General features: G+C 39.7%; 1 protein-coding gene across 1 annotated transcript; it reads right to left on the bottom strand.

Moving 5' to 3' along the window:
* Window positions 1-1,198: 1,198 nt before the first annotated feature.
* On the bottom strand, window positions 1,199-8,194 carry LOC104216560 (uncharacterized). Its single transcript, XM_009766632.2, has 4 exons — window positions 8,063-8,194; window positions 7,582-7,758; window positions 2,494-3,768; window positions 1,199-1,520 (listed from the first exon to the last, which is right to left on the bottom strand). Exons 1-4 carry the CDS (start codon window positions 8,075-8,077, stop codon window positions 1,485-1,487), a joined length of 1,503 nt encoding a protein of 500 aa, XP_009764934.1. The 5' UTR covers window positions 8,078-8,194; the 3' UTR covers window positions 1,199-1,484.
* Window positions 8,195-26,197: the final 18,003 nt, after the last annotated feature.

The raw sequence follows: 26,197 nt of genomic DNA, 5'->3' as shown, positions 1-26,197 counted from the left end.
GTTAAGGTGGATGTGCGGGCATACAAGGATGGATAAGATTAGGAATGCAGATATTCGAGAGAAGGTGGGTGTGGCCCCCATGGAGGACAAGATGCGGGAAGTAAGACTCAGATGGTTTGGGCACATTCAGAGGAGGAGCACTGATGCACCGGTGAGGAGGTGTGAGCGACTGGCTGTAGTGGGCACGCGGAGAGGTAGAGGGAGACCTAAGAAGTATTGGGGAGAGGTGATCAGACATGACATGACGCGACTTAGGATTACGGAGGACATGGCCCTTGATAGGGAATTATGGAGGTCGAGCATTAAGGTTGTAGGTTAGGGGAGAGGGTGTGAATATTTCTACAGCACAACTGAGAGAGACTATCTAGTTAGGAGTTAGACTAGGAATGTCAGTGGTCGTCTATTGATGCAGGGCTTTACCTTCTAGTTGTACTATACCAGCCATCTAATTCGTATTTCGTATTTCGTATCCTGTGTTTCATATTTCGTATCTCCTATATATTGTTGTTATTTTATTACGCATTTTTATGGTACTAATATATTATCTCCTATTGCTTTTTTGAGCCTTTTGAGCCGAGGGTCTCCTGGAAACAGCCTCTCTACCCTTCGGGGTAGGGGTAAGGTCTGCGTACATATTACCCTCCCCAGACCCCACTTGTGGGATTATACTGGGTCGTTGTTGTTGTTGTTGTTGTTGTTAATCCAATTCCCCTTTTCAAAAGATAAGGTTGCATTGTTTGTGGAGTTGTAATATGTAATTTAAGTGTTGCTCTAGAGAATTTGGTGCTTCATGTCCCGAAGGAAAAAGAGAAAAAGCTCGTACTGTATCAATCTCTTAATTGTGAAAGCGAGAAAATTGTGCATCAAATAACTATCATTCCTTTTCAAACCATCCATAAGTAGGCGTTCATTTTCAGGGCGTTGTTCTCAGAATATGCTTTACCTTATATTTACCTTTCATTCTTTGTTTTAGCTTTTAAATGGGTTGGTGCATGGAATCACTTGTTTCAAATACAATGCGTTATGTGTACACCAACTCGATGAATAACTCAGCTATCAAATGACGGACACACGGGTACCAATTGATTGGGCAATTTTTCACAAATTCCAAGGAATTCAATAATAACAAACACCTCAAGGAATTCAATCACCCGAAGCACAGAAATCAGCAGCTATTTGGTATGACGGAGATTACTAGTCATCAAAGTAACCACTATATATAGAAACCAAAAGATGCATCTGAATATTGAGATTCATTATAAAAATAATTAAACAGTAACGCTGAACAATGTCTAAGTTTGAAAATTATATATCTTAGTTCGACGGCATCCGAACAATACAATGTTGTTAGAGCCATGCCTTAAAATTAACAACTCTCACTCCTTATCTGTCAAATTCTTCATGAATGATCTGCAAAGGGTAGAGATCATGTGCCAGATGGCATTAGTCATGATGTTTCACCGCGGAAGATGTGAACTCTTTATTCACTGCCACCACTTCTTCTCAGACAACGAAATTAGCTGCCAAAAACAAATAGAGAAGATGAGCAACCATGAGTGAGTAACCATCGGCGTTTATCAAGCTTTGCAGCACACAAATGTACAGATAAAATGAGAAGAACATCAAGACGACCTGCTAGCGCTTACTTAAATATAGTACAACCTCAATATTCAAACCAGCTAAAACATGCTACTCGTAGCAAACACTTGGTTTCATACCTTCATAATCTCTAAAAAGTTCTTCCTTGGAAGTTCTATCCTGGAGGAAATATTTTGTTCCATAATGAGAAACTCCATGTGCATAAAATCACTCACTGAGTATGCATAATTCTTTAGTCTTTCTAAGAATTTAAGGGGTTTACTAGCCACACAAGAATAGCTGAGAAGAAACATGTGACTAACTGAATAACTGGTAATGCCCTGAAATACAACTTTCTAACCATAGTTGAAAACCTAACTGGTTATCACAAACATTTGGTTCACCAACTTTGGGTCTCTTGATGTGCACCAACACTCTTCAGGAACAACTTCCTGAAATAAGATAAAAATCCTGTAATTGAAAGACTACGCTAGTTTCTCTCATAGAATAAAGGGCAAGGTAGAAGGTGATGAGGGGGATCAACCCTCGCCGTTCCCTAAAAAGGAGTTTTCAGAAAATGAAAATCTTCGAAAACTCGAGAGCTAGAAGTTACACATCAATGAAGTTGGCAATTTAGCAAGATACTAGAACAATACTGCCAAATGCGGTACCTATTATAACATCAGCTGCTAAACTTTTTAAAGATGTCCTGAATTCTTTTTCATTCAATAGGAAAACACCAAGCATATTCATACAAATAGCAATATGCATATGTCGTATTCATACAAACCTCAATATATATATATATATATATATATATATATATATATATATATATATTATGTATATATATGCATGCATAAACATCGACATGCATCAGAACATCTATGATGACAGAATAGGTGAATAACCAACCTGCCGTGCAACCTGTGCCACTCGGCGACTGTCTCGTGATGATTCTGTCGCGGAACTTGTCATTTTTGGCTCTAGATCATCATTTTGTTTCTTTCCATTTATTTCCTTTGAAGAGTTCTTCTCGATTGGAGCATTCTCTTCTAATACACTCAACGATTCTCTCTTCCTCTTTCTTTGAAAGGTGTATTTGATGACTCTATCATTCACAGCTTGGCTAGGAACCTCATCATTTGCATCAGATGTCTTTGACTCTGAGTTCAATAACTGACTGCTAATGTTTTCAAGATCGATTCTGTAAACAGGGACTTCTAAACTCTCTAAAGATCTACTTCCTTGTCTTGGAGGATCTATCTTTGCCATCACTAACTCATTTCTGACTGTTGCATTTTGAACCCCAAAAGTTTCAGCAGACTGTAGTTCAATTCCATCCATTTCAGCCAATCCCAGCTTCATGTCTGGTTCAGCTTTTTCTGTTGACAAGCTCTGTCCCACCTGAGAAGGATCTTCATCAGAAGCACAATCTCCAGCAGGACTGGAGTGAGCTCTCAAGACACCAGTGTTCGACGTTTTATCAACATTCAGGAAATGATCAGAACTGCTTGTTGGTGAAGAATAATCGACTTTCCTATTTCTCACAGCTCTTCTTTTCCGGCGAAAAGATTTCAAAAGGTGCCAGCTGCTAAGCAAGTCATCTGCTTGTTGAAATACTTCCTCTGGATTAACCACATCATCAACCTTATGATTAGGTGCTGAACAGATCCCTTCACCTTCATCTACTCCATCCCCATTCTCATTTTCTCGTTTGGAAACAGATATATCTCCATCTAAAAGGTTTCCTTCACAAGCACGAATTCTCTGCGTACACCCATTTCGGTACAATTCTGGTACTTTGCTTCTCAAAATGATAGAGGGTAAATCTGGACCTGCAACGTAAGGCTTCCCAATTTGAACCATTTTGCTACATGACTGATTTCCCTGATTGTTCTGCTTCATATTCGGAAACTTGGTGTTAGAAATTGTCACAAACTCCTCCTGTGATTCTGGAGGCAACACAACTCTGTTTTCCTCAGGTAGATCTACAGGAGTAGCAGTGTCATCTTTCCCTAAGTTCTGTACTTCTTTCTCTTTGGAGCTGGTCACCCTCTCAAGTTCAGCCTGAACTTCTCTAAGATCCACTCTGAGATCACTGACAATATCTTCTGCTTCCTGAAGTTGAGCTTCAAGTTCTTCAATCTTCCTCTGTTGACTCAAGGACGTCAACTCTGCTTCACTAATCTGTCAAAAATGAAAAACCAAAATAATAAGAAAAGAAATTAGAAAACGTATGAAGGACCAGTAAGGGACATGTTTAATCAGGGAGAAAAAGGGAAAATGTAAATCTCACCTGCATGTAAGTAAGAATTTAAGTAGTTCCTAAAATTAAATGGAACTAAGCTGGCTGGTTATAAAATATTTGATGTGACAAAAAGTACAGTCTCTTTCAACATTTTTCTCTACAAAGAGTATCCAGTCACTGGTCCGATCTCCAAAAATACACACATAAAAAAAAAAAAAAACATTGTTCCTCTAATTTGTACATAAGGAGTTTTCTACTACTCCAAGCTCCCTCTTCCTTTATAGCAGTACTATAAAGGTGATCTTCAGTTAGTGTCATATTCATAGATGGCAAGCATGTAAAACATTCCAGTAGATGATGGTGAACACCATTCTTAAGATTACTGAAAGCTTCACACTTGAATCACAGAAACTTTACTGTATCAATGATTTAACCTATACACCTTATTTCAGATTGACAAGGCAATTTTTGGAAGCCAAATAATAAGATAGATAAATAATACTGTTTGTTTTGAGGTTAATTACCTCAAAAGGTTTTAAACTTGAATTGAAGTTCATGGACAAACAAAAAGAAAGTAGCAACCTACACACAAACAGTCCAAGTCAGGAGCATACTGACACTGGGACAGATAAATTCTACACCAGTGATTAACACATCTCCTTGGCTTTCACTATTAGAGGCCTAAATGTCCCTATCGACTCCAGAAAGTTAGCCATTAAGTACCGCACCGCAGTCCACTCATGTTAACTATGTTGCTCAGATATCTCATATCTCCAAGAAGAAGGATATGCAATAGCTGAGGCAAGCACCACACCAAGATTCGCGTTACCAATGCGTCTCTGCCACTCCAAGAAATGAATATAATTCAAATTAAGAATTTCATTTCCTCTCATGATTCTGACTCTTCTAATGAAGCGACATACACTTGACAGGCACATATGGAATACATTTTCAAAATTTTAAATATTTTGGGAAGTACTAAAATTAACACTAAAGAAAGAAAGAAGAAAGTAATACAGTTATCTCAAACAAAGGGCTTCAGTTGCTTGGACAAAACAAGTCTAGAAACAATGAGAAAGAAGAAAAAACAAAAGGAAAAGAACAACAGCTGAAGATAATCTCTCCCTGAAATAATCCACCAGACCAGTTTAAGTTTGGATTGTTTAGTAAATAATTGCAATGAAGATCTTAAAAACAACCAAGCACTGAGTCAAACAATTCTACAACCTCTCTTGATATTTATCCCATTTCATTTGTAGTATGTTAATCTTGATTAATCATTAATGTTGTAGACTTGTAGTACGATACATTGAACTTTTGCTATTAATGGCTTATATCCTTTTGTATGGTAAATCGATATATCGACTTTGTTATTTAATTGATGGTTAACAATTTTATACTTGTAATTCTCAGGAGGAGGAGCACCCCACCTCTATGTGCATTTGTGAAGTTTGGACTCTTAAGTACTGATGTCTGGCTCCAAATGGATGCTAAAGATGCTTACCTTATATCTGAGTGATATTGCTGATAAACAAAGTTACTGGGTTTACAAAAGGATCTGAAAAGAAAGAAAACACTGCGTTCAAGACCAACATTGGCTAAAGAGGTAAGGGTCCCCAAAAGATACAAAAGCCAAACCATATTCTAAATGTTAGAACACATTCAAAAACAAAGAACAGTATTTTTATACATTTTGTTGATTTTAATTCATAAAACATAGTAGATCAGTCATCGAAATAAAGTTTATAACCATTGCCTTGGAGCCTACACAATCACACAGTTGCCTACTTCCCCCAAAACCAATCCCAAAGAGATACGTAAAGGAGCTTCTTTTTTTTTTTTTTTTGGGGGGGGGGGGGGGGGAACAAAATCAAGAAGAACATTACCACATAATCTGGGAGGTAAAAGCACAAAAGATTGCAACATGATTAGAATTTCTGCAACACTACAATGGCTTCCTAACTAGATAAAGACATTCGAGAAATAGCTTCCATGTGCATTTTGCTACACGCGGAAGTACCATTACCATTTTGAGCAACTTATTTCACTCTCAGCCAAGAAATGTAAAGCTTATGTCTTCCACCTTAATCCCTGATTCCAGGGCCACATAACAAGAAAAGGAATGGGAAGACAGATGTGTGAAGATATACTTAACAAGTGAGAGGAGATTCTACCCGGTAATACGTCCAGCTGCAATTGCTAATTTTACTTTGACACAAATGTCAGTGCAACTTCAAAATGTATAGGATCTCTAATGAAGTAAGTCCTATAATTTTCAAAGTCTAAGGTCTACCCTTCAATTGCCTAAACATTTTCAGCAGAAAAGAACAACCAGATCTATTGCAAGTGGACATTAAGTAAAAACTAAAAACCTTTTGAAACTAACAAGCTTATTTTGAAATGGACTAGAATCCATCTGCTGTGAAAATGACATAAAAACTGGGGTAAGTTATTAGCACAGACATGACTTTTGTGATATTATTGGACATGCTTAAGGGGGCAGAGTATAAGCAGATATTCCAACCACATGGCCTTCGCAAAACCATTGATGGAGTGAGGATAACTTAAGTATGAAATCATAACGAACCCAACAATACTAGGAGAGGTGAAAGAAGTAAAAAGATCACCCACTTTCCCTTTAGGTCATTGAAGTTTTATCTTAATGTCCAACTTTCAGTAGTTTTTAACTTCAATTGCACTTCTCTTCTCCTGCTTTTGTCATCATATCACGCCATTTCCAAGTAATCTTTTGTAGTCGTGTACTCCACCCATGTATGAACTCAGGTAAATCCCTCTAACTAAGGTAGCAGCTCAAAAAGACAAACAGATATGATTGCATCACATAAATCAATAGGAAGAAAGAAGAGAACCACAACTATTACTTTGGGACCAAGTACAAGAAGAATGTATGCAACTATGTTTTCACATAAGCATAATTGGAAACACTGGAGTTAACAAGAACAATTAAGCCTCAGTCTCAAACAAGTTGGGGTCGGCTATATGAATCCTCACTGACCCTGTTTTCCATTCATCTCAGGCCAACATTATACATAACGCTGAAGTTAACAGAGTATCATAAATATTATAAGCTTATCAGCATTTTATGTGACAAATAATAATACAAATCTTGAAAGAAAAATTTAGAATGAAGGTAGAACGAATTTAGATATAACTAGATATGAACAAGGCGCAACATTTATTCTTGTCTGAATTTCCTTAAAAGCGGATTGATCTCATAGGAGAGGAACACATGGGTAACACACAGCATTCAGAATCAAAAAAGAAACATTAAGAGTACAAAAGCAACACATTGACCTAATTACAATATTAGGTTCGCAACACAATTTTGAAATGTCTTGTCTCCATCAAGGGAGCCTGAGAATAAGGGAAAGAAGATAAGTTCCAGGAGAGACAATCATACTTTCTGGTACCCAAAATTCTTTACGCAGTACCAAAACCAGAAATATCTCTTGATTGCATTTAGACTGCCCAGCGCATCAATAAAGCGCTCATCTGTGTTAAGCACAACATCAATCAACTCATTAACAGCTTATCTAGTTATCAATGAATAAAGACATAGAAAAAGATTTAGAAAAATTTTAGATCCCTTGACTGATTTTACTGGACCAATCAATTGCAATCCACCAACCCAGCAAGCCCAAATGAACGCACATTGAAGAGAATAAGTGTCTAGCCAACTCATACTCAAAAATATACTAAAAACCCATTTCAAGAAAAAGCGAAATTTTCACCTTAGAATCCATCATTTGTTTGAGACGCAGCAGCATACCAAGCGCCTCCTCTTTTGCCACTTTAAGCTCCTGCTTATACCTAACAGCTTTCTGTTCCGACGACATAATCCTCGCCGCTGCCTCCTTAGCCGTGTTCAGTATTATATCCGCATACGCCCTCTTCAAAGCCGTCAGTCTCTGCGACAAAATAAATCAAAATTCAAAAAAAAATGAAAAAGAAAATCAAGCACACACCAACAGAGTATCAGAATGAAACTAAAATCACATTTGCAACTAGAAAAGTAAACCTAAAAGATGATCAGTATCGATCCCCATTTTTTGGCAAAAGTTGTCAAATAAAAACAAAAATTAAAATTTAAAAACGGTTAAAGAAATCAGGTTAGGTAGTTGGAAAGTTCAAGTAGTGGTTGAAGCGGTTGCGCCGCCGTTGAATAAGTTAAGAATCCGACCGGATAATCGGAATGGGGCGGTGGGGGTTTACCTCGTCGGCGTCCATTGCGGTTTTCGTTAAAGCATTCAACTTGAGTTGTGTGTTTTAAGGTTTTCAGACCGAAGTAAAAGAGAAAGAGGGGAAGGTGGTTTTTTTTTCCTCAGCAGCTGTCTGTTATGAACTGAAAGTTCTGTTGTGTGGTTGGGTCAAAGTACTATTATACCCCTGAGAAACGGGTTGAACTACGAGATTGCCACGTCGCAGCGACTAGATAGATGGGGCGGTTTTTGTGTTTGGGTTTTGCATTAGTTCAGCAAATATATGTGCGCGCGCCTGAAAGGTGGTCCCCACAAACCAATGGTTATCGATGACGTGGCACTATTCACTTGTTCATTCGTGGCTAGAGACACGGGGTTGAACTTTGGAGGGAAAAATAGAAGAGATCTCAAGCGGCCCACTTATTTTCTTCATCAAATAGGAGTATATGCTTTAATAATTTTCCCCTACGTAATCTTTTCGGGACCGATGATTTTTGGCTATAATCTCAAACAACTTCATTTTCATAAACTGATTTTAGTTTTCAGTTGTGAGAAACAGTCAAGAACTACTCTGCAAGATTGTGACTTGTTTGCAATTTAGGTCATTTCAACAATTAACTGACATTTTGTACTTAAAGAAATTGATAACACAAACTGACAAACATATTGTCTGTTAACAATTGGTTGGTTCGAGCATTAATAACACGGCTTGGATAAATGTATTGACCTGCTATTGGAACTTGTTGAACTTTCTCCATATATCTCGCCAAACCCAAAAAGAGGTTAGAGTCCTCGGTGAAATAAGGATAGACTCTGAAATTTAAGTCAGTAAAATGATGATTTAAGCAACTTATATGAGCAGAACTAAATAAAAATGTAATTAACTTAAAGGAGAATACTCACGAAGAATTTTGCTTTTCCAAAAATAACGATTTTAAGGCCCGTTTGACCATGAGTTTTGCCAAAATAAATTTGGGATTTATTTTCAAAACTCATGTTTGACCATAAATTTTGCCCACATTTTTGGCAAAATCTCAAACCTCAAATCCCAAAATTACCCTAATTGTTGATTTTGGGCCAAAAAACCAAAACTTGAGAATTATATACATGTTTTTTCAAAATAAAGTTGGGAACTATGTTTTGAAAACGTATGTCCAAACACATTTTCATCTTCAAACCAAACTTCACCCAAATCCGATTTTTCAAAACGAATTTGGAATTTATGGCCAAACGCTAGCTAAATGTTGACATGTACAAGAGAAGTTCTTGTTTGACCAAAAGATGCCAAAACCTTTTTGATTAAATCAGTTAATGAAGATGATGGGGTAAATCTCAGTCAAGCGTAATAAAATCTAGATTTAGTGATGAAAGAGATGAACAAGATGAATGATGCTTCTCAGTATGTCGGAATGAAATGATTGCTCATAAATGTGGTAACTTTAGATGTAGAAATTAAACGTAATGAATGCGATTGACTTAGCCAAAAGATGATGTTCAAATGATTGTGGGATCCCCCTACAAAGTGTTTGTTTCTCCTAATTTATAAGGGACAATCCCTAAAAAACTCTAAAAAGTACAACATAGAGAATATTCCAAAAGCATATTCTTACTGCCTCCCACTAAATATATATTGTCGTGGATGTTATGCATCGACTGACCGCCTACAGCCGTTACCTTTCACCAAGATGACTATCAGACGGTGCATCATGATAACCTCGTTCCTTATCGTACTCGATAATGGTCGTGGTGGCCAAATTTGGACCCATACAGTTAGTCCCTCCGCTTATTGAGGTCGTGGCCATGTGCGTCCTTGATAAGTGGACGTTGCCCATACCCGCGGAGAAATTTGACGGTTAGATTGCAACGGTTTGATCGATAACGAAAGAGCGGCGCAATCTACGGTATTCCGGATAGTGTAGCATATCGGGAAATGACGTCACTCTTACGTGCGTCATCATTGCGCGTCTTCCCAAGGCAGAGGCCAATTGGCTTTGCCGCTTCGATTTTGGTGCCACTGGCAGCCTTTCGCTTCGATTATGGCGCCATCCAACCCTATAAATAGGGGAAGGGTTTATTTTTTTTCAAAAACTCTTAGCCATTTCCCCTTTGGTATGTGTATTGCTTCCATTGGTTGTTCCTTCCTGTTTCTTCAGCTCTGTTTCTGCGATTTCTTCGCTTCCTTTCTTTCGTTCATCGTTCTTGGGTTTTTTTTGTTTTATCAATACCTCTTCTGCCATATATATGCCTAAAACACACCGGTCGCACGAGGAGATTTCTTACACCACCTTGTTATCCATGGCACTTCCTTCTGGTGGTGAGGATATGATAGTAGAGGAAGGGGACAATTTATCCACTGTGGATGAGATATTACCGAGACACCCCTTGTCTCGAAACGATTTTCTTAAAGAACCTGCCCCTACTCCTGCTCTGGTAGTGTCTGAGATCGAGCATACTCATATAGATGACCTCCGTACTACGCATAACATTCCCCCTCATGTCGAGATGGTTCTGGTGGAGAGGGACTTCGTGGAGGTCCATAGACCGGGATACTGTGCTTTTTACGTATATCCCTTCGTGATCGGTCACTCCTCCCCCTTCTTCCGTTAGGGAAGGAATTCTGCCAATTTTATGAGGTCTGCCCGGTGCAGCTTTCTCCGTATACGTACAAGATCTTTTTGGTATTGACGAAGTACGTGGAATTAACGGGGTGCAAAGTTGACATTTGCCACCTTTTGCACTTGTTTTCCCCTAGTTTTCACATGGGTACTATGGTGCACTTGAGGCATCGTGGGACCAAGGGGTTGGTGATCGGAACAGACGACCGGGCAAGGCGTAAATTGTGGAATAAATACTTTTTTGTCAGAATTGAGTATATTGTGTCGAACCCCGCTGGATTCCCAGAGCGGTGGAATTATAATCGTAGGTGTTGGAACTTGTTTACTCTCTTTCTTTCTTTTTTAAACTTAGTATTTATCTATAGATTTCCTTTGCAACGGTGAGGCATATGCCTCATCCTATCGCCGGTATAAGGGACTGTGTAGCCTGTTTACTGCCTTACGTGGTGGAGACTCGAGATTGGCCTACTTTCATGAAACGCTTTGGGCCGAAGGTCCCATCCGATAAGTGTTTTTCTCTGTGTCGTTCTTTGGCTATTTGTCGTTGTTTATTGATATGACTCCTTATGATGACAGGTTGTAGGGCTTCTAGAAGGAGGGCCCCAGTCCCTGCATTTCGCCAGGTCGTCGCATCGGCGAGGATGCAATTTACCTTGGAGGAATCCGTCCGAGGGGGTCGTGCTCAGCCGGTACAGGTGAGGGACCCATCTCAGGATATGGTTGTAAGGGATGAGATCTCCTCTCGACCGGTCTATGACCTCGTGGATGAGTCCTCTAATGGGGATGAATCTCCATCGAGAAAAAAGAGAATGGTAGAATTCGGGAAGGACATTGCCATAGATATTGGTAAGAGTAGAACTGGTGCGTCGGAGATGGTGCCTATACCCATTTTTATAGCAGGCGCCATTTTGGCGGGGAGGTCCCCCCGGACAGAAGGAGTATACTAAAGAGGAGGGTCTATGCGTTCCGCCGAGGGTGGTGCTTCATCTACCGTTAGAGGAGGCGTATACGCCAGGAGTGACGGCTCAGGTTCGTACGTTGACCCAGGAGATGTACGAGAGTTCTTGGAGCGTCACACTCATGTAGAGGTTAGAAATGAGGGATCTGATCGGTACATAGTCGTCCTTGGGGACTACGACTTGTTATCGAACTGCGATCAGGTGGCATCGGTGTTTGCCTCTTTATGCGCTGCTCCTGAGAGCGTGACACTTAAAGTGATGAGTGATGCGGAGTTGTCACGGAGCGTTTCCGGCATGGCTCTGCGGGTAAATACTTCTTTTTTCTTTTCATCGTTGGATCTATTTTGTATCCTTAGCCCATTCTTTAGTTTTAACTTTGTTTTTCATATTATACCCTCATCATGGAGATCGAGCGTGAACGTCGGGAAAGGCGGAGGACGACCGTCTATGGGAAGATGTCCTCCAAGTATCAAGAATACCGCACCAAGCATCATGTGATGGCCGACATCTTCACTCAGGATAGGGACTTTCAGTTGTTTCGCGATGGGCTTAAGCAAAGGGAGGATCAATTGGCGCATAAGGTCAAAGAACTAAAAGAACGATATGAGGACCTTATGAAGGCCATTGCCCGTTGTAGTGAACTCAAGGCGGCCCTTAAAGCTAGGGAAGATGAGCTCGAACTGAGTAAGGGAGTGATGGCCGAAAATGTCGACCTCCAAGTAAAGGTGGCTAATTTATCTGCTGAGCTTGGCAAGAGGGCGACGGAGATCGTCAACCTTAAAGGGTGAGTTGAGTGCTAATGTTGATGGGTTAGCTCACGTCGAAAGGGATATGGCGACTGTTGTCTCTACGGCGGCGGCTCTGGAAGACGTGCTCCATGTTTGCAGATTGGAGCGAGAAAAGGAAATGGAGGCATCTACGCTTAAGATGGTGAGATTTGAGGGGCGTATCCGAGATCTGGAGGCGGAATTGTCCGCATTAAATGAACAAGTTGTTGCTTTGAAGGTGGAGGACATATGACGTCAGTCGCAACCTTCTACTTTCCATGCTTCGGCCGACCCTGTCGTGCCTCGAGATTTAAATGAGATGTGTGTTCATGCCGAAGCCCAGCTTGACATATATAAGTCTCTACACGCTTATGGGAAAATATCTGAGGCGGAACTCCGAGAGGTACGTATTAAAGCGAGCGCCGCTCGAGAGGCGTGTGGTTATGACCCCATCACGCCTAGTGGAGACGATGTCGATTTCGACGATGCGGACAAGCTCGCCTCCGATTCTTGGTACAATGAGGAGTATGCCACGGGGGGTGATGCGTCATACGACTTGGCTATATTTATTTTGCTTTGCCATTTTTATGGGGGCGTTCTTGAGCCCTTTGCAAAAAGTTTTTGTAATATAACAGCTGTAGTGGAGCAATTACTTTTTATTGTGTACCTCTGCATTTTTTTCTTGTGGTGTTTATTTATTTGGCAACGTCCTTTGTCGTAGTTGTGCTTATTTCAGGTTGTCAAAATGTTACATATTGTGTTTCGAGTAATATTGCTCTTATGTCGAGCTTTTTTCTTTGGTAGCGGCCTTAGACATAGGGATGTTGCTTTCGAGCTAATGTCGAAGTGTTATCCCGTCGTGTTTCGAGCGATGTTGAACTCATTTTTATGGCGATAGCCTTAGCCGTAGGGTGTCATTTCGACTTAATGTCAAAATATTAACCCATCGTGGTTCGAATGGTATCGAACTCTTTCGTGGCAATGGCCTTAGCCATGGGGTGTTATGACTTAATGTCGAAATATTAACCCATCGTGGATCGAAGGGTATCGAACTCATTTATGGCGATGGCCTTATCCATGGGGTGTTATTTCGACTTTAAAGTCGAAATGTTAACCCGTCGTGGTTCGAATGGTATCGAACTTTTTCGTGGCGATGGCCTTAGCCATGGGGTGTTATTTCGACTTAATGTCGAAATGTTAACCCGTCGTGGTTCGAATGGTATCGAACTCTTTATGGTGATGACCTTAGTCATGGGGTGTTATTTTAACTTTAAAGTCGAAATGTAAACATGTCGCGGTTCGAATAGTATCAAAGTCTTTTATGGCGATGGCCTTAGCCATGGGGTGTTATTTCGACTTTAAAGTCAAAATGTTAACCCGTCGTGGTTTTAGTAGTGTCGAACTCTTTTATGGTGATGGCCTTAGCCATAGGGTGTTATTTCGACTTTAAAGTCGAAATGTTAACCCGTCGTGGTTCGAGTAGTGTCGAACTCTTTTATGGTGATGGCCTTAGCCATGAGGTGTTATTTCGACTTTAAAGTCTAAATGTTAACCCGTCGTGGTTCGAATGGTATCGAACTCTTTTATGGCGATGGCCTTATCCATGGGGTGTTATTTCGGCTTAATGTCGAAATGTTAACCCGTCGTGGTTCGAGTAGTGTCGAACTCTTCTATGGTAATGGCCTTAGCCGTGGGTTGTCGCGCGTGCTTGTTTCATTCATCTATTAGAGATACTTGTCGATTTCGTAAACTCATTGGAGTAATTTCATTCATGTATTGGAGATACATGTCGGTTTTGTACATCTATTGGAGTAATATCCTTGTACCTAGTCTCATTCATTGCTCGGCCTGAAGATGCTATGGGCAGGCTGAGCGATGAATTATGCTTTGAATATCGAGACGTCCCCCTCGTCGCCTCATTAAAACCTCCCCAAGAAAACCTGATTGGTACAAAACCCGAGTGAGGGAAAAAGAGTGTGACTTAGGTGGCATCGTTTCTCAAAAGTGGAAATATTTGAGGTGGGTGACATTCTAGTTGTTTTGTAGTAGTTTTCCTTCCATTATTTCTAACTGGAATGCTCATTTGCTTGTTGTTGCTGTGATTTTATATGGCTCGTCCCAGTTTGTTCCCAATTTTCCTTCATTTGGGTCTTTTGCTGCATGTGTTTTGGCCTTGAGGACGTAGTCCCCGACTCTGAGTGGTCGTACTTTGGCCTTCTTGTTGTAGTACTTTTTTGCTTATTGTTTTTGGGCTATCGTTCTTATGTGAGCCATGTCCCTTCGTTCTTCTACCTCATCCAGGTCTTGTATTCTATTTTTCTCATTGCTCGGTCCACTCTCATTGGAGTACTTCAGACTGGGTTCTCCAACCTCAACGGGTATAACTGCATTGGTACCGTAGACCAGTGAATACGGTGTCTCACATGTGCTGGTTTTGGCATTGTGTGGTAGGCCCCTAATACCTCTGGTAGCAGTTTCGGACATAGCCCTTTGGCATCCTCAAGCTTTTTCTTTAATGTATTCAATATTGTTTTGTTGGAGGATTCCGCTTGACCGTTGCCGGCGGGGTGATATGGCGTGGAGAGTATCCGCTTAATGTGCCATTTTTCGAAGAATTCAGTTGTCTTTTTCCCGATGAACTGAGGTGCATTATCGCAACTGATTTCTTTGGGGATGCCGAAGCGGCATATGATGTTTTTTCAAATGAACGCGACTTCCTGTTCGCGCATTTGAGCGAACACACCTGCTTCCACCCATTTGGAAAAGTAATCAGTTAAAACCAAAAGGAAGTGTATCTTACCTTGCCCTGTTTGGAGGGATCCGATGATATCCATCCCCCATTTTATGAACGCCCATGGATAGGTGATGGAGTGCAGGAGTTCGCCCGCCTGGTGTATCATAGGGGTGTATTTCTGGCATTGCTCACATTTCTTGACGTAATCTGCGGCCTCTTTTTTCATAGTGGGCCAGTAGTATCCTACACGAATAAGACATCTGATGAGGGCCCGGTTGCCTGTATGGGCATCGTAGTGGCCCTCGTGTACCTCTTCGAGCACACGCCTTGTTTGATTTTGTCCAAGGCATTTGGCCAAAGGACCACTGAACGTCCTTTTGTAAAGGTCATGGTTTATGAGACTGTACCTGGCCGCTTGTATTCGAAGCTTTTTGGCTTCTTTTTTATCTTGTCGGAGTGTTCCCTCCTGCAAATATGATATGATGCGGTTGCGCCATTCCCAAGTTAAATTTATAGAATGTACCTCGACTTGGTCTATTGATGAGTGGAGAAGGGTGACCACATTCTCCTTGGTGATATTTTTAGTTGCTGCTATAAGCTTGGCGAGACCGTCTGTTTCGATATTTTGCGCCTGTGGTATTTGGTCGAGTCGGCATTCGTCGAATTCTGGTAGCATCTTATGGATTTCGATCTAGTATTTCTGTAGCCTTTGATCCTTGATTTGGAAAGTCCCAGTAACTTGGTTTACGACAAGTTGAGAGTCTCAGCGGAGGATGACTCATCGTGCACCATATTTGAGGGCCAATTTCAGTCCTGTAATTACGGCCTCATTGTTAGTCATTTCAGGGCACTGTATGGATCGGAGAATCACTTCGCCCATTGGGACTTTGAGTACGAGTCCCAATCCAGATCCCGATACTTTGGATGCACCATCGGTGTAGAGGACCCAGAGGTCGGGTCACTCAGGGGAGGCGCGAAGCGCTTCTTGTTCGGCCTCAGATAGTATTTCCGCACTGAAGTCAGCGACGAAGTCGGCAAGTACTTGTAATTTTATCGCAGTTCACGGTTGATACATTATATCGTGTTCGCTCAATTCTATGGCCTATTTAGCCAATCTACCCGACAACTCGGGTTTGTGCAGGATGCTCCTGAGGGGAAAAGTCGTCACCACCTTTATGGGGTGATACTGAAAATATGGTATGAGCTTACATGAAGCTACGACCAATGCCAGAGCTAATTTTTTGAGGTGGGGATACCTCGTTTCGGCGTCAACCAAAGTTTTGCTGATATAGTAAATCGGAGATTGCGTACCTTTGCTTTCACGGACTAGAACCACGCTTACCGCGACTTCGTAGAAGGCTAGGTAGACAAGGAGGCATTCACCTAGATCTTTCTTGGCGAGTAACGGTGGTGAGGACAAGTAGGTTTTCAGTTTTCTCAGGTCATCGACACACTCTGAATTCCACTGGAGCCCATTGTCTTTCTTTAACACACTGAAAATTTGTGACACCTGTCCGACAACAGTGAGATGAACCTCAACAGGGCGGCTATTCGACCTGTCAGTTTTTATACCGATTTTTTGCTAGTTAACCTTTTCGGTATTCCTTCGATGGCCTTAATCTTATCTGGGTTGACCTCGATGCCTCTTTACGATACCAAGAAATTGAGGAATTTGCCCGAGGTTACGCCGAAGGCGCATTGTTGGGGGTTTAGTTTAATGTTGTACTGCCTTAATATGAGGCTTCCTTCAAATGATCGATATAATCTTCTTTCCTTTTCGTCGATTTAACCAGCATGTCGATATAGACTTTCATTGTTTTGCCGAGTTGGTCTTTAAACATTTTGGTGACCAATCTCTGGTACGTCGCCCCTGTATTCTTTAGTCCGAACGACATGACCTTATAGTAGTATGTTTCTTGGTGAGTGATGAAAGTGGTTTTCTCCTAGTCTTTTTCCTTCATGAGGATCTGTTTGTAACCCGAGTAGACATCTAAGAAGCTCAGCAACTCGTGTCCTACTATTGCGTCGATGAGCTGGTCGATATATGGCAATGAAAAGGAGTCTTTTGGGCATGCCTTGTTTAGGTATGTGAAATATATACACATCAGCTACTTTCCATTTTTCTTCTTTACCATGACCATATTGGCGACCCACTAGGGATATTTTGACTCTTGGACGGAGCCATTTGCGAGCAACTTATCGACTTCTTCGCTGACGGCTTCGTTGATTGCGGTGTTGAACTTCCTTCTTATTTGACGTACTGGTGGGTAGAGGGGGTGAACATTTAGTTTGTGTGTGGCGATGTCTTTTAGGATACCTGACATATCTGCATGGGAGAAGGCAAACAGATCGGTATTGTCAGTTAAGAATTTACGAAACTTACCTGGTTTCAAGAGGTTGTGCTCGATATAAGCCTTTTTTATGCTATCGATGTCGTCCAGTAGGATGGGATCGAGATCCTCTATTGTCGAGTCAGATGCTTCCATGATGTCGGAGTCCTTGTTAATATCTGTCTGTATGTCAAGTTTGGTTCCCGACATCGCTGATTGTTATGCTTCCGCACTTGCTCCTTTTAGTTGTTAGGTGTGGGCGCAATCATAGGAGATGTGATAGCATTCAGGTGCGGTGCGTTGTTCACCCCGATGTTGAATACCCCCTAGGGAGTAGGAAACTTGATTACTTGATAGAGACTGGACAGGACTACTCGCATGGCGTGTATCCACGGGCGCCCTATGATAGCATTGTAGGTTGTATCTTAGTCCATGACGTGAAATATCGTTTCCAAGGTGACTCCTCCGGCTAGGACGGGTAGCAGTATCTCTCCAGAAGTTTGCTTTACTGCATTATTAAAACCTGTAGGCTTATGCAACACGATATTATTCTATCTTTGAGTCTCATCTATACGAGGACTCGAGGATGAATAATACACGCGCCGCTCCCGTCATCTACCATTATTCTTTTTACATCAGTATCTACAATACGTAAAGTGATAACAAGAGTATCGTAGTGAGGGAAAGACAAACCGTCGGTATCTGACTTATCGAAGACGATACTATCTTCGAGGTCATCATACCATTCATGAGTGATCAACCGTTTGAGTTTATGTGTGGTGGTGAACTTTACATAATTGATTGACGTGTCATCGCCTCCGCCGATGATCATCTGTATAGTGCGAGCGGGAGAAGGCGGTTTTGGAGGTCCCTGGGGTTGTTCGCATTCGCGGGAAAAGTTAGCCCGTCCTCGATCGCTCAACAATTCTTTCAGGTGTCCTGATTTAGCATTCTCACTACCTCCTACCGCAGTCCTATGCGATCTTCAATTTTGTGACCCCTTTCCTAGTGGAATTCGCAGAGAGCGTTCGACTTTTGATTGCTTGGGTCGGACTTTATCTTTTGCGGCCATTGTACCTTTGTACCGAGTTTCTCTAGTGTGTACACTATTTCTGAAGGAGAGACACAGAAGTTGTGAGCAGATAGGAGTGGAGGCATACCTTTCTCATGTCGATGTGGCGCTGCATGTCGAGAGGGAGCATCCATGTGCCGCGGAGGAGGTGGGATAGATGTCCTGACGTAGGGATGATATCTTTATCGACTAAGACGGGGCCCCGACTGATCTCTTCGATCGTCGTTGTGACGATCTCTCCTTGCTTCAGACACATTTGGCTGCTACCGCCATTCCCTTTGACACATTTGGCAAGCTCATTCTCACTCTATTGAACCGAGCTAAAAAGTCCCTGAGTCCCTCGTTGTGCATCTGCCTAATAGCAAATATGTCGTTTACTATGGCTTCTACCTTTTTGGCTCATGCATGTGCGGTGACAAACTTGTATGCCATTTCTTCGAATGTGCCGGTAGTTGGGAGTACCAGGTCAGGGCTCCCCTGGTCAGGGTCTCGCCGAACTTTTTCAGCAGCACCGATGGTACCTGTTCTTTTGAAAGATCGTTACCTTTTACGGCCGTGACGTAGTGGATAATATGATCTTCTGGATCGGTAGTACCATCATATATTTTCAGGTATGGTGGCATTTTGAAGGTCTTTGGAATGGCGTAGGGGGACGCTTCTCCATTGTATGGTTGCTCGGTGAATCGACCAACGTCCTGTTTTGGCAACAACTTTGGGGAGCCTGGTATTTTGTCAACCTTCTCTTGGTGTTCCTTCATCTGGTCACGAAGTGTCTTATTCTCATTTTCCATCTCCATCATTTTCTTCAAAACGGCTGCGAGCGTGTCATTACTTGCGTCAATAGCAATATGAGTGTTACATGTATGGGGGATATCTCACTCATCAGCGATCGTCGTGACATCTGCATGTGCAATATCTCTGTTATCTCTTTGGGCGGGTTTATCAAGTATGTTGTTCAGAGTACTTGTTAGCCATTATTCCAGTAGTCTTCTCACTGCCAGTAGTGCCTCTCCTGTTGTAGATGTGGAGGCTTCTTTCCCGCGCGAAGCAGTTACTCTTTCGTGCGGGGGAGGTGAAGCGTCTCCCCTGAGTGTATGTGGTGTTCGGTATCCCATTTTCGTTATCTTCTTTGCTGTCTTCGTTGATAGTGTTCAGAAGGTTGGTTGTGACACCTACTATTGTTTTTTGCCTTGCATCTCCTTTCCCTGCCATTGTTAGTTTGTTCAGATCTAGGAGGAGGTGACTATCCCTTTCTATGATCTAGATAAAACTAAAATCTTAGCTAAAGAAATCCCCACAAACATCGCCAAATTGTTTGACCAAAAGATGCCAAAACATTTTTGATTAAATCAGTTAATGAAGATGATGAGGTAAATCTCAGCCAAGCGTAATAAAATCCATATTCGGTGATGAAAGAGATGAACAAGGTGAATGATGCTTCTTAGTATGTCGGAATCAAATGATTGCTCATAAATGTGGTAACTTTAGATGTTGAAATTAAACGTGTTGAATGCGATTGACTTAGCCAAAAGATGATTTTCAAATGATTGTGGGACCCCCTACAAAGTGTTTGTTTCTCCTTATTTATAAGGGACAATCCCCAGAAAACCCTAAAAAGTACAACATAGAGAATATTCTAAAAGTATATTCTTACTGCCTCCCACTAAATATACACTGCATGGATGTTATGCATCGACTGACAGCCCTTAGTCGTTACCTTTCACCACGACGACCATCAGACGATCCATCATGATAACCTCGTTCCTTATCCTACTCGATAATGGTCGTGGTGGCCAAATTTGGACCCATATAGTTTTATAAAAGGATCTCAACCTTGTGAGCTCATCCGATCACATGAGATACATGAGGGCTTAGTCCCTCAAGAGGAATAAGGCAAGGTGACCCTCTCTCCCCTATTTATTTATCTTATGCATGAAATTACTCACTAGAAAAACTGACATGGCCGTTGACTATCAACTCTGGAAATCAATCCAAATCGCTCGAAATGGCCCAACCATCTCACATTTGTTTTTGCAGTTAATATATTCTTACCGTTATAGTATCGACAAAAAGTTGTCATACGATTATTGATGTCCTTGATGATTTTAATTTTGCTGGATCAAAAATTCAACTTTGAGAAATCAAAATCTTCTTTTCTAAAATATGCAGTGTGTTAAGAATTTTATCCTAACTTCGTTCAATATGCATGAAGCCATTACTTTTGACAAGTATATAGGGTTTCCCATCTTTACTGCATGCCCCTCCAAACGGGATTTTCAATTCTTCATCAAAAATTTTTAAATCTCGACTAGTGAGCTGGAAAACAAAGTTCCTTACGACAGCGGGTCGCACCATATTAATTAACTCTACCCTTAATAGCCTACCCAATCATCTCATGCAACACATTCAATTACCTAAATCAGTTGTTAAACAGTTAGAATGCTACCAACACAACTTTTTTGGGGAAACACTCCTATAAGAGAAAAAATGCACCTCCTAAAATGGAGTAAAGTCACCACCCCTAAAACTCAGGGTGGTCTGGGAATCCAGTCGATCCAACCTAAAAATAATTTATTTTTCGCTAGTCAAGCATGGTGTCTTCTACAAAATCTGTCAGCCCTTTGGGCACACGCTCTCCTATCCAAATATATGCACTCCGTTGCAAACCTCCATTCGCATAAATTTTTATTTGGAAAAATCTAATTACTGGTTGGCTCCTTTGTCAGAATGGTCTCAAATGGATAATAGGTGACGATAAGCGTATTAACTTTTGGACAGACTCCTAGCTCGCAACAAATAAGCCACTACGTAACCTCATTTCAGGCCCACTCCCACTTCAACCTCTTTCTACAATTGTCAGCACCTATCTTCATTATCACCACTGAAACTTCTCAATGTTACCTTTTGAATTACCCATCAGCATTAGAGAACGTATCCGCACAATCTATATACCCATTTTTACTCAACCCAACGATTCGTTCATTTGGTCCCTTACACCTCACGGGAAATTCACCACCAAATCACTTTACCATACACTTCTCCCACTATCTACCGAACCTTCTTTTAAATGGCTTTGGAAATTATCTCTTCCCCTTGAGATAAAACACTTTCTATGGCTATGTTGCCACAATAGACTACCCACCAACGCCTACTACAATCACCTTGGAATCATTCCAAATGACACCTGCACCATTGTTCATCATGCCCTAAACCTATCCCTTATTTGCTTTTCTATTGTACCGATGTTATCCGTCTTTGGAAGGAATTTTCCATGCACAGCCACATCTCTAACCTTAATTAGCAATCCTCTTCACCCATACTTTGGTTACGGCGCTTTATCAACCACACTACAATGCAAAATACTTTCCAACTCCCAAATTTTATCGTTATACTTGTCTGCCTCTGGCATATCTGGCTAAACAAAAACGCCTCCCTTTTTCGATCTCACAAAATACATTTAACATCGGCATATGTTCTTAAAAAGGCTGTTGAATACTATTATGTTGCCCTACTACATAATCAACCTCCTACCCGAATTTCTATGCACATCAAATGGCACCCTCCCCCAACAAACTTTTATAAATTAAATTGTGATGGGGCTACTAAGTTAATCTCACATCAAGGGGGCTTTGACAGAGTAATTAGGGACTCACAAGGATCTTTGATCATTGGATATATGGGCTCTCATGTTTCACTTCTTCCATTATACACACTAAGCTTCTAGGACTCAACATGGACTTAAAATCGCCTTTATTCATTGACTTAAGCCACCGGAAGTTAACATAAATGCTCAGTCAGTACTTTCTCTCTTACAAAACAACTCTCATCCTTTATTTGCTAATCTACTTATGGATTGCAGGTACTTTCTGCAAGAGTTGGATGGTCCCATCATACTACATACATATAGGGAGCAAAATAAGATAGCTGATATACTCGCTAATTTTGGTTGCACTGTGGATAGCTCTAAAAACTTTCTTACTTACACAACTCTGCCATCTACAATACAAAAGGCTTTGGAATAAGATCGACTAGGAATGCTTTTTGTTAGACAAATTGTACCTACTACTGACTGTGTCATGCGCCAACCTGACGCCTCTTTTTGTACAACTCATCTCAGGGAACTAGTTAGTTCTAGCTCCACCCCCTCCCCACTTTTTGTAACGGCCCACCATGAGGTCGTCCCCTATAGTTCTTCTACTCTTGAAGGCCAGTGTTGTCCTGTGTCTAGTTTAAACTTAGCTCCTTTTACTACGCTACCGTAAACTTAATATAAATAATTTCTTTCGAACAAAAAAAAAGAGATACATGAGGGCACAAGCGATGTATAAATAAAAAGAGTTTTAATTTAATGGTGTGTTTGGTATGAAGCCTGAAAAATGAGTGGTTTTATCACTTATTTTTCTTGTTTGGTTGGTGAGTAGAAAACTTTTTCCGGAAAATACTTTTTAGTGTTTGGTTAAAGAGTATAAAATATTTTTAGGAAAATAATTTTTTATGCTACTCTCTTCAATGGCTCAATCCACCATCCCCATGTTTCCTATGCTCCTTCCCCCCTTCCCACCCTCTCCCCCGGACTCTATTTTCTTCAAGAATTTAATTATTATTTTTTTCAAAATTCACAAAAATTCAAAGGAACTAATATGCTACTTTACTTTTCAAACAGGAACAACATTTAAATTTAAGCTCAATAAAAGAAAATACTTTATTTTGTTGAAAAAAAAGTATGTTTTCTACAATATAAAAAGAAATTACTCATTTTGTTGAATGAAAGAAAATAATTTTTCAACATCATGAAAAGAAAATAATCAGTTTGTTGGACTGAGAAGATATTTTTCTACATCATGAAAAGAAAATACTCATTTTGTTAAAATGAGAAAAAAATATTTTTTCTACATCAAGAAAGAAAATACTTAGTTTGTTGAAATGAAGGAAAAATACTTTTTCTATATTATGAAAAGAAAGTACTTTTTTGTTGAAAATAAAGAAAATATTTTTTCGATATCATGAAAAGAAACGTACTCGCTTTGTTGGGAAAAAATACTTTTCTATTTCAGGAAAAGAGAATACTTAGTTTATTGAAATGAAAGAAACTACTTTTTCTACATCATGAAAAGAATGTACTCAATTTGTTAAAATGAAAAAAAAAATACTTTTTCTACATCATGAAAAGAAAGTACTCATTTTTTAAACAAAATACTTTTTCTATTCCAGGAAAAGAAAATACTTAGTTTGTTGAAATGAAAGAAAATATTTTTTCTAAACCATAAAGAAAATACTTGTTTTGTTGAAATGAAAGAAAATACTTTTACTATATCATTAAAAGAGTATACTCATTTTGTTGAAATAAAAAAAATACTCTATCTACAACATGAAAAGAAAGTATTCTTAATAATAGTTCTATATAGGGTGAGTGATGGGCGAGGTTGGTATGGGTGGGGTGTGGTTAGGGGGAGGGGATAGAGGGTTGGGGTGGGTTGGTGGGGGTTGGTGGGCATGAGGAATGAGAATAGGGTGGAAAATGTTGAATAAGAGGTTTGGAAAATATTTTCCCTCCTTTTGATAGAGAAATGTTTTTTCTCCAATTGGAGAAAAATGAGTTGATAAAAAAAATATTTTGCAAAACATTTAAGATAACCAAACATAGAAAAATTAAAAAATATTTTTCTAAATATATTTTCCTTCATACCAAATACACCCTAACTCTTGTATATTAATTGTATCATTTTTTAAATCATCATGTCAGTATATAATTTTCATAATAAATAGAATTACTAACTAGAATAATATAAATAATAACTTTTTATAACATGTTAAATTATAATGATAATATAAAATTTATATTACACTATCAACAAATATATATTAACTATAAATTCGTGAAGTGTACAAAATTATTTAGCAAGTACTTAAGTGCGGAATGCAAGCTATAGTAATTGTACAAATGTGCAAGTTCTTCATAATCTAATAACATTGAAATTATGTCCTCTTAAGTTTTAAGCCTCATTTGTTTTGTTAAGATTAAAATGTCTGAATCTGAATATCAAAATGTACATTAAAATTAAGATATTTGAATACACGTTTGAATATTAAGATCTGTATTAAGATTTGAATATTAAATGATTAAGACTGTTTGTTTTTGTAACATCTGAATGTATAAAATTTAACTTTATTTGAAAATTAATAAACACAAAATTCAAATAAAATACTATATATATATATATATATATATATATATATATATATATATATATATATATATATATATATATATATATATATTATCATTATTTTTTAAAATATGATATTTGATGGTGGTGGTGGCTAACGGTGGTGCTTGTGAATGCCGACTAGATGTGGTGGTTGATGGTGATAGTGATGGCCAACGTTAGTGCTTGTGAATGTCGACTAGAGGCAGTGGTTGATGGGATAGCCAACGGTGGTACTTGTGAATGCCGACTAGAGGCGATGGTTGATGGTGATTTTGGTTGATGATAGTGGTTTTGGGTAATAGCTAGTGATATTGATGGCAATCATGGTTGAGGGTGGTGGTAGTGGGTGGTGATAGTTAATAATGGCGGGTGGTTGTGGTTGTGGTTGAGGAAGATGATGGTGGATGGTGGGCAGTACCGGGTATAATTGTTGATAGTGATTGGTGGTTAGTTGTAGTAATTGAGGTGGATAAGTATGTGGTTGAGAATGATGATGGTGGTGGTTGAGTATGGTGATAGTGGGTGACATAGTATTAGTTTATAATGACAAGCGGTGGCGGCAATTAATACTGAATGTGGATGATAGCATCTTAATGAAATTATGTCTTTATTATAGATCTTAACCATACAGACCTTTTCATACCCATTAAGTGGTTGTGAAGTAAGAAAAAAAATACTTAGTGATTAAAATCTGAATGATTAAGTTCTAGACTTTAAAAACAAACGCACTTAATGTCTGAGATCTGAATAATTAAGATTCATACCTCCATTAACTGCAAACAAACGAGGCCTTACACCTCCATATGTTTTAGACTTGAATTCGCTTTCAGCTTCATGACTCATTATTAGGGGTGTCTAAGGGGAAGGTAATACTCATATCGGTATCGGTACACCCCGTACCGATCCAAATTGGGGTTAGGGGTGGAGGATTTGGGTAAAGGGTAAGGGGAATGTGAGGGTACCAGAAAAAGTATCAGTAGTACCGGTTCGATTGGTACCCTTAAGGTACTGAACCGATACCAGACTGATTCCCTTGAATTTTTTGATTTTTTTATGTGGTCGTTTTTGCACCATTAGCTAATGGTTATTTTATTTTAAAATAGCCGTTGGCAACGGCAAAAAAATGACTATTTTGCCTCCCTAGCCCCCTAACACCCTCTACCCCCTAATTTATATTTTTTAACCTCTAAATTTGTTCAAATATACTTTGTCCTGATTTTACAACTATAAATACCGCATTTCATTCTTTCAATTTTCACACAAAACTCTCATGTCTCTCTAATTCTCTATCTCTCTATATCTCTAATTGCAATTAATGTTCTAATACTCATATTAATTTTTGCATATATTTTTGTTATACTTGTATTGCTATTTGTTGTAATTTTAATTATTTATTGTTAAAATTGGCTCCTAAACTAGTAAAAAAGTGTGTAATAGATTGAGTAACGGTAATGCTAAGGAG

Source organism: Nicotiana sylvestris, chromosome 3 (assembly GCF_000393655.2).
Source record: "Nicotiana sylvestris chromosome 3, ASM39365v2, whole genome shotgun sequence".
NCBI lineage: Eukaryota > Viridiplantae > Streptophyta > Magnoliopsida > Solanales > Solanaceae > Nicotiana > Nicotiana sylvestris.
The sequence above is the reverse complement of the archived record's forward strand: the minus strand, read 5'-3'. Positions and strand labels throughout refer to the sequence as shown.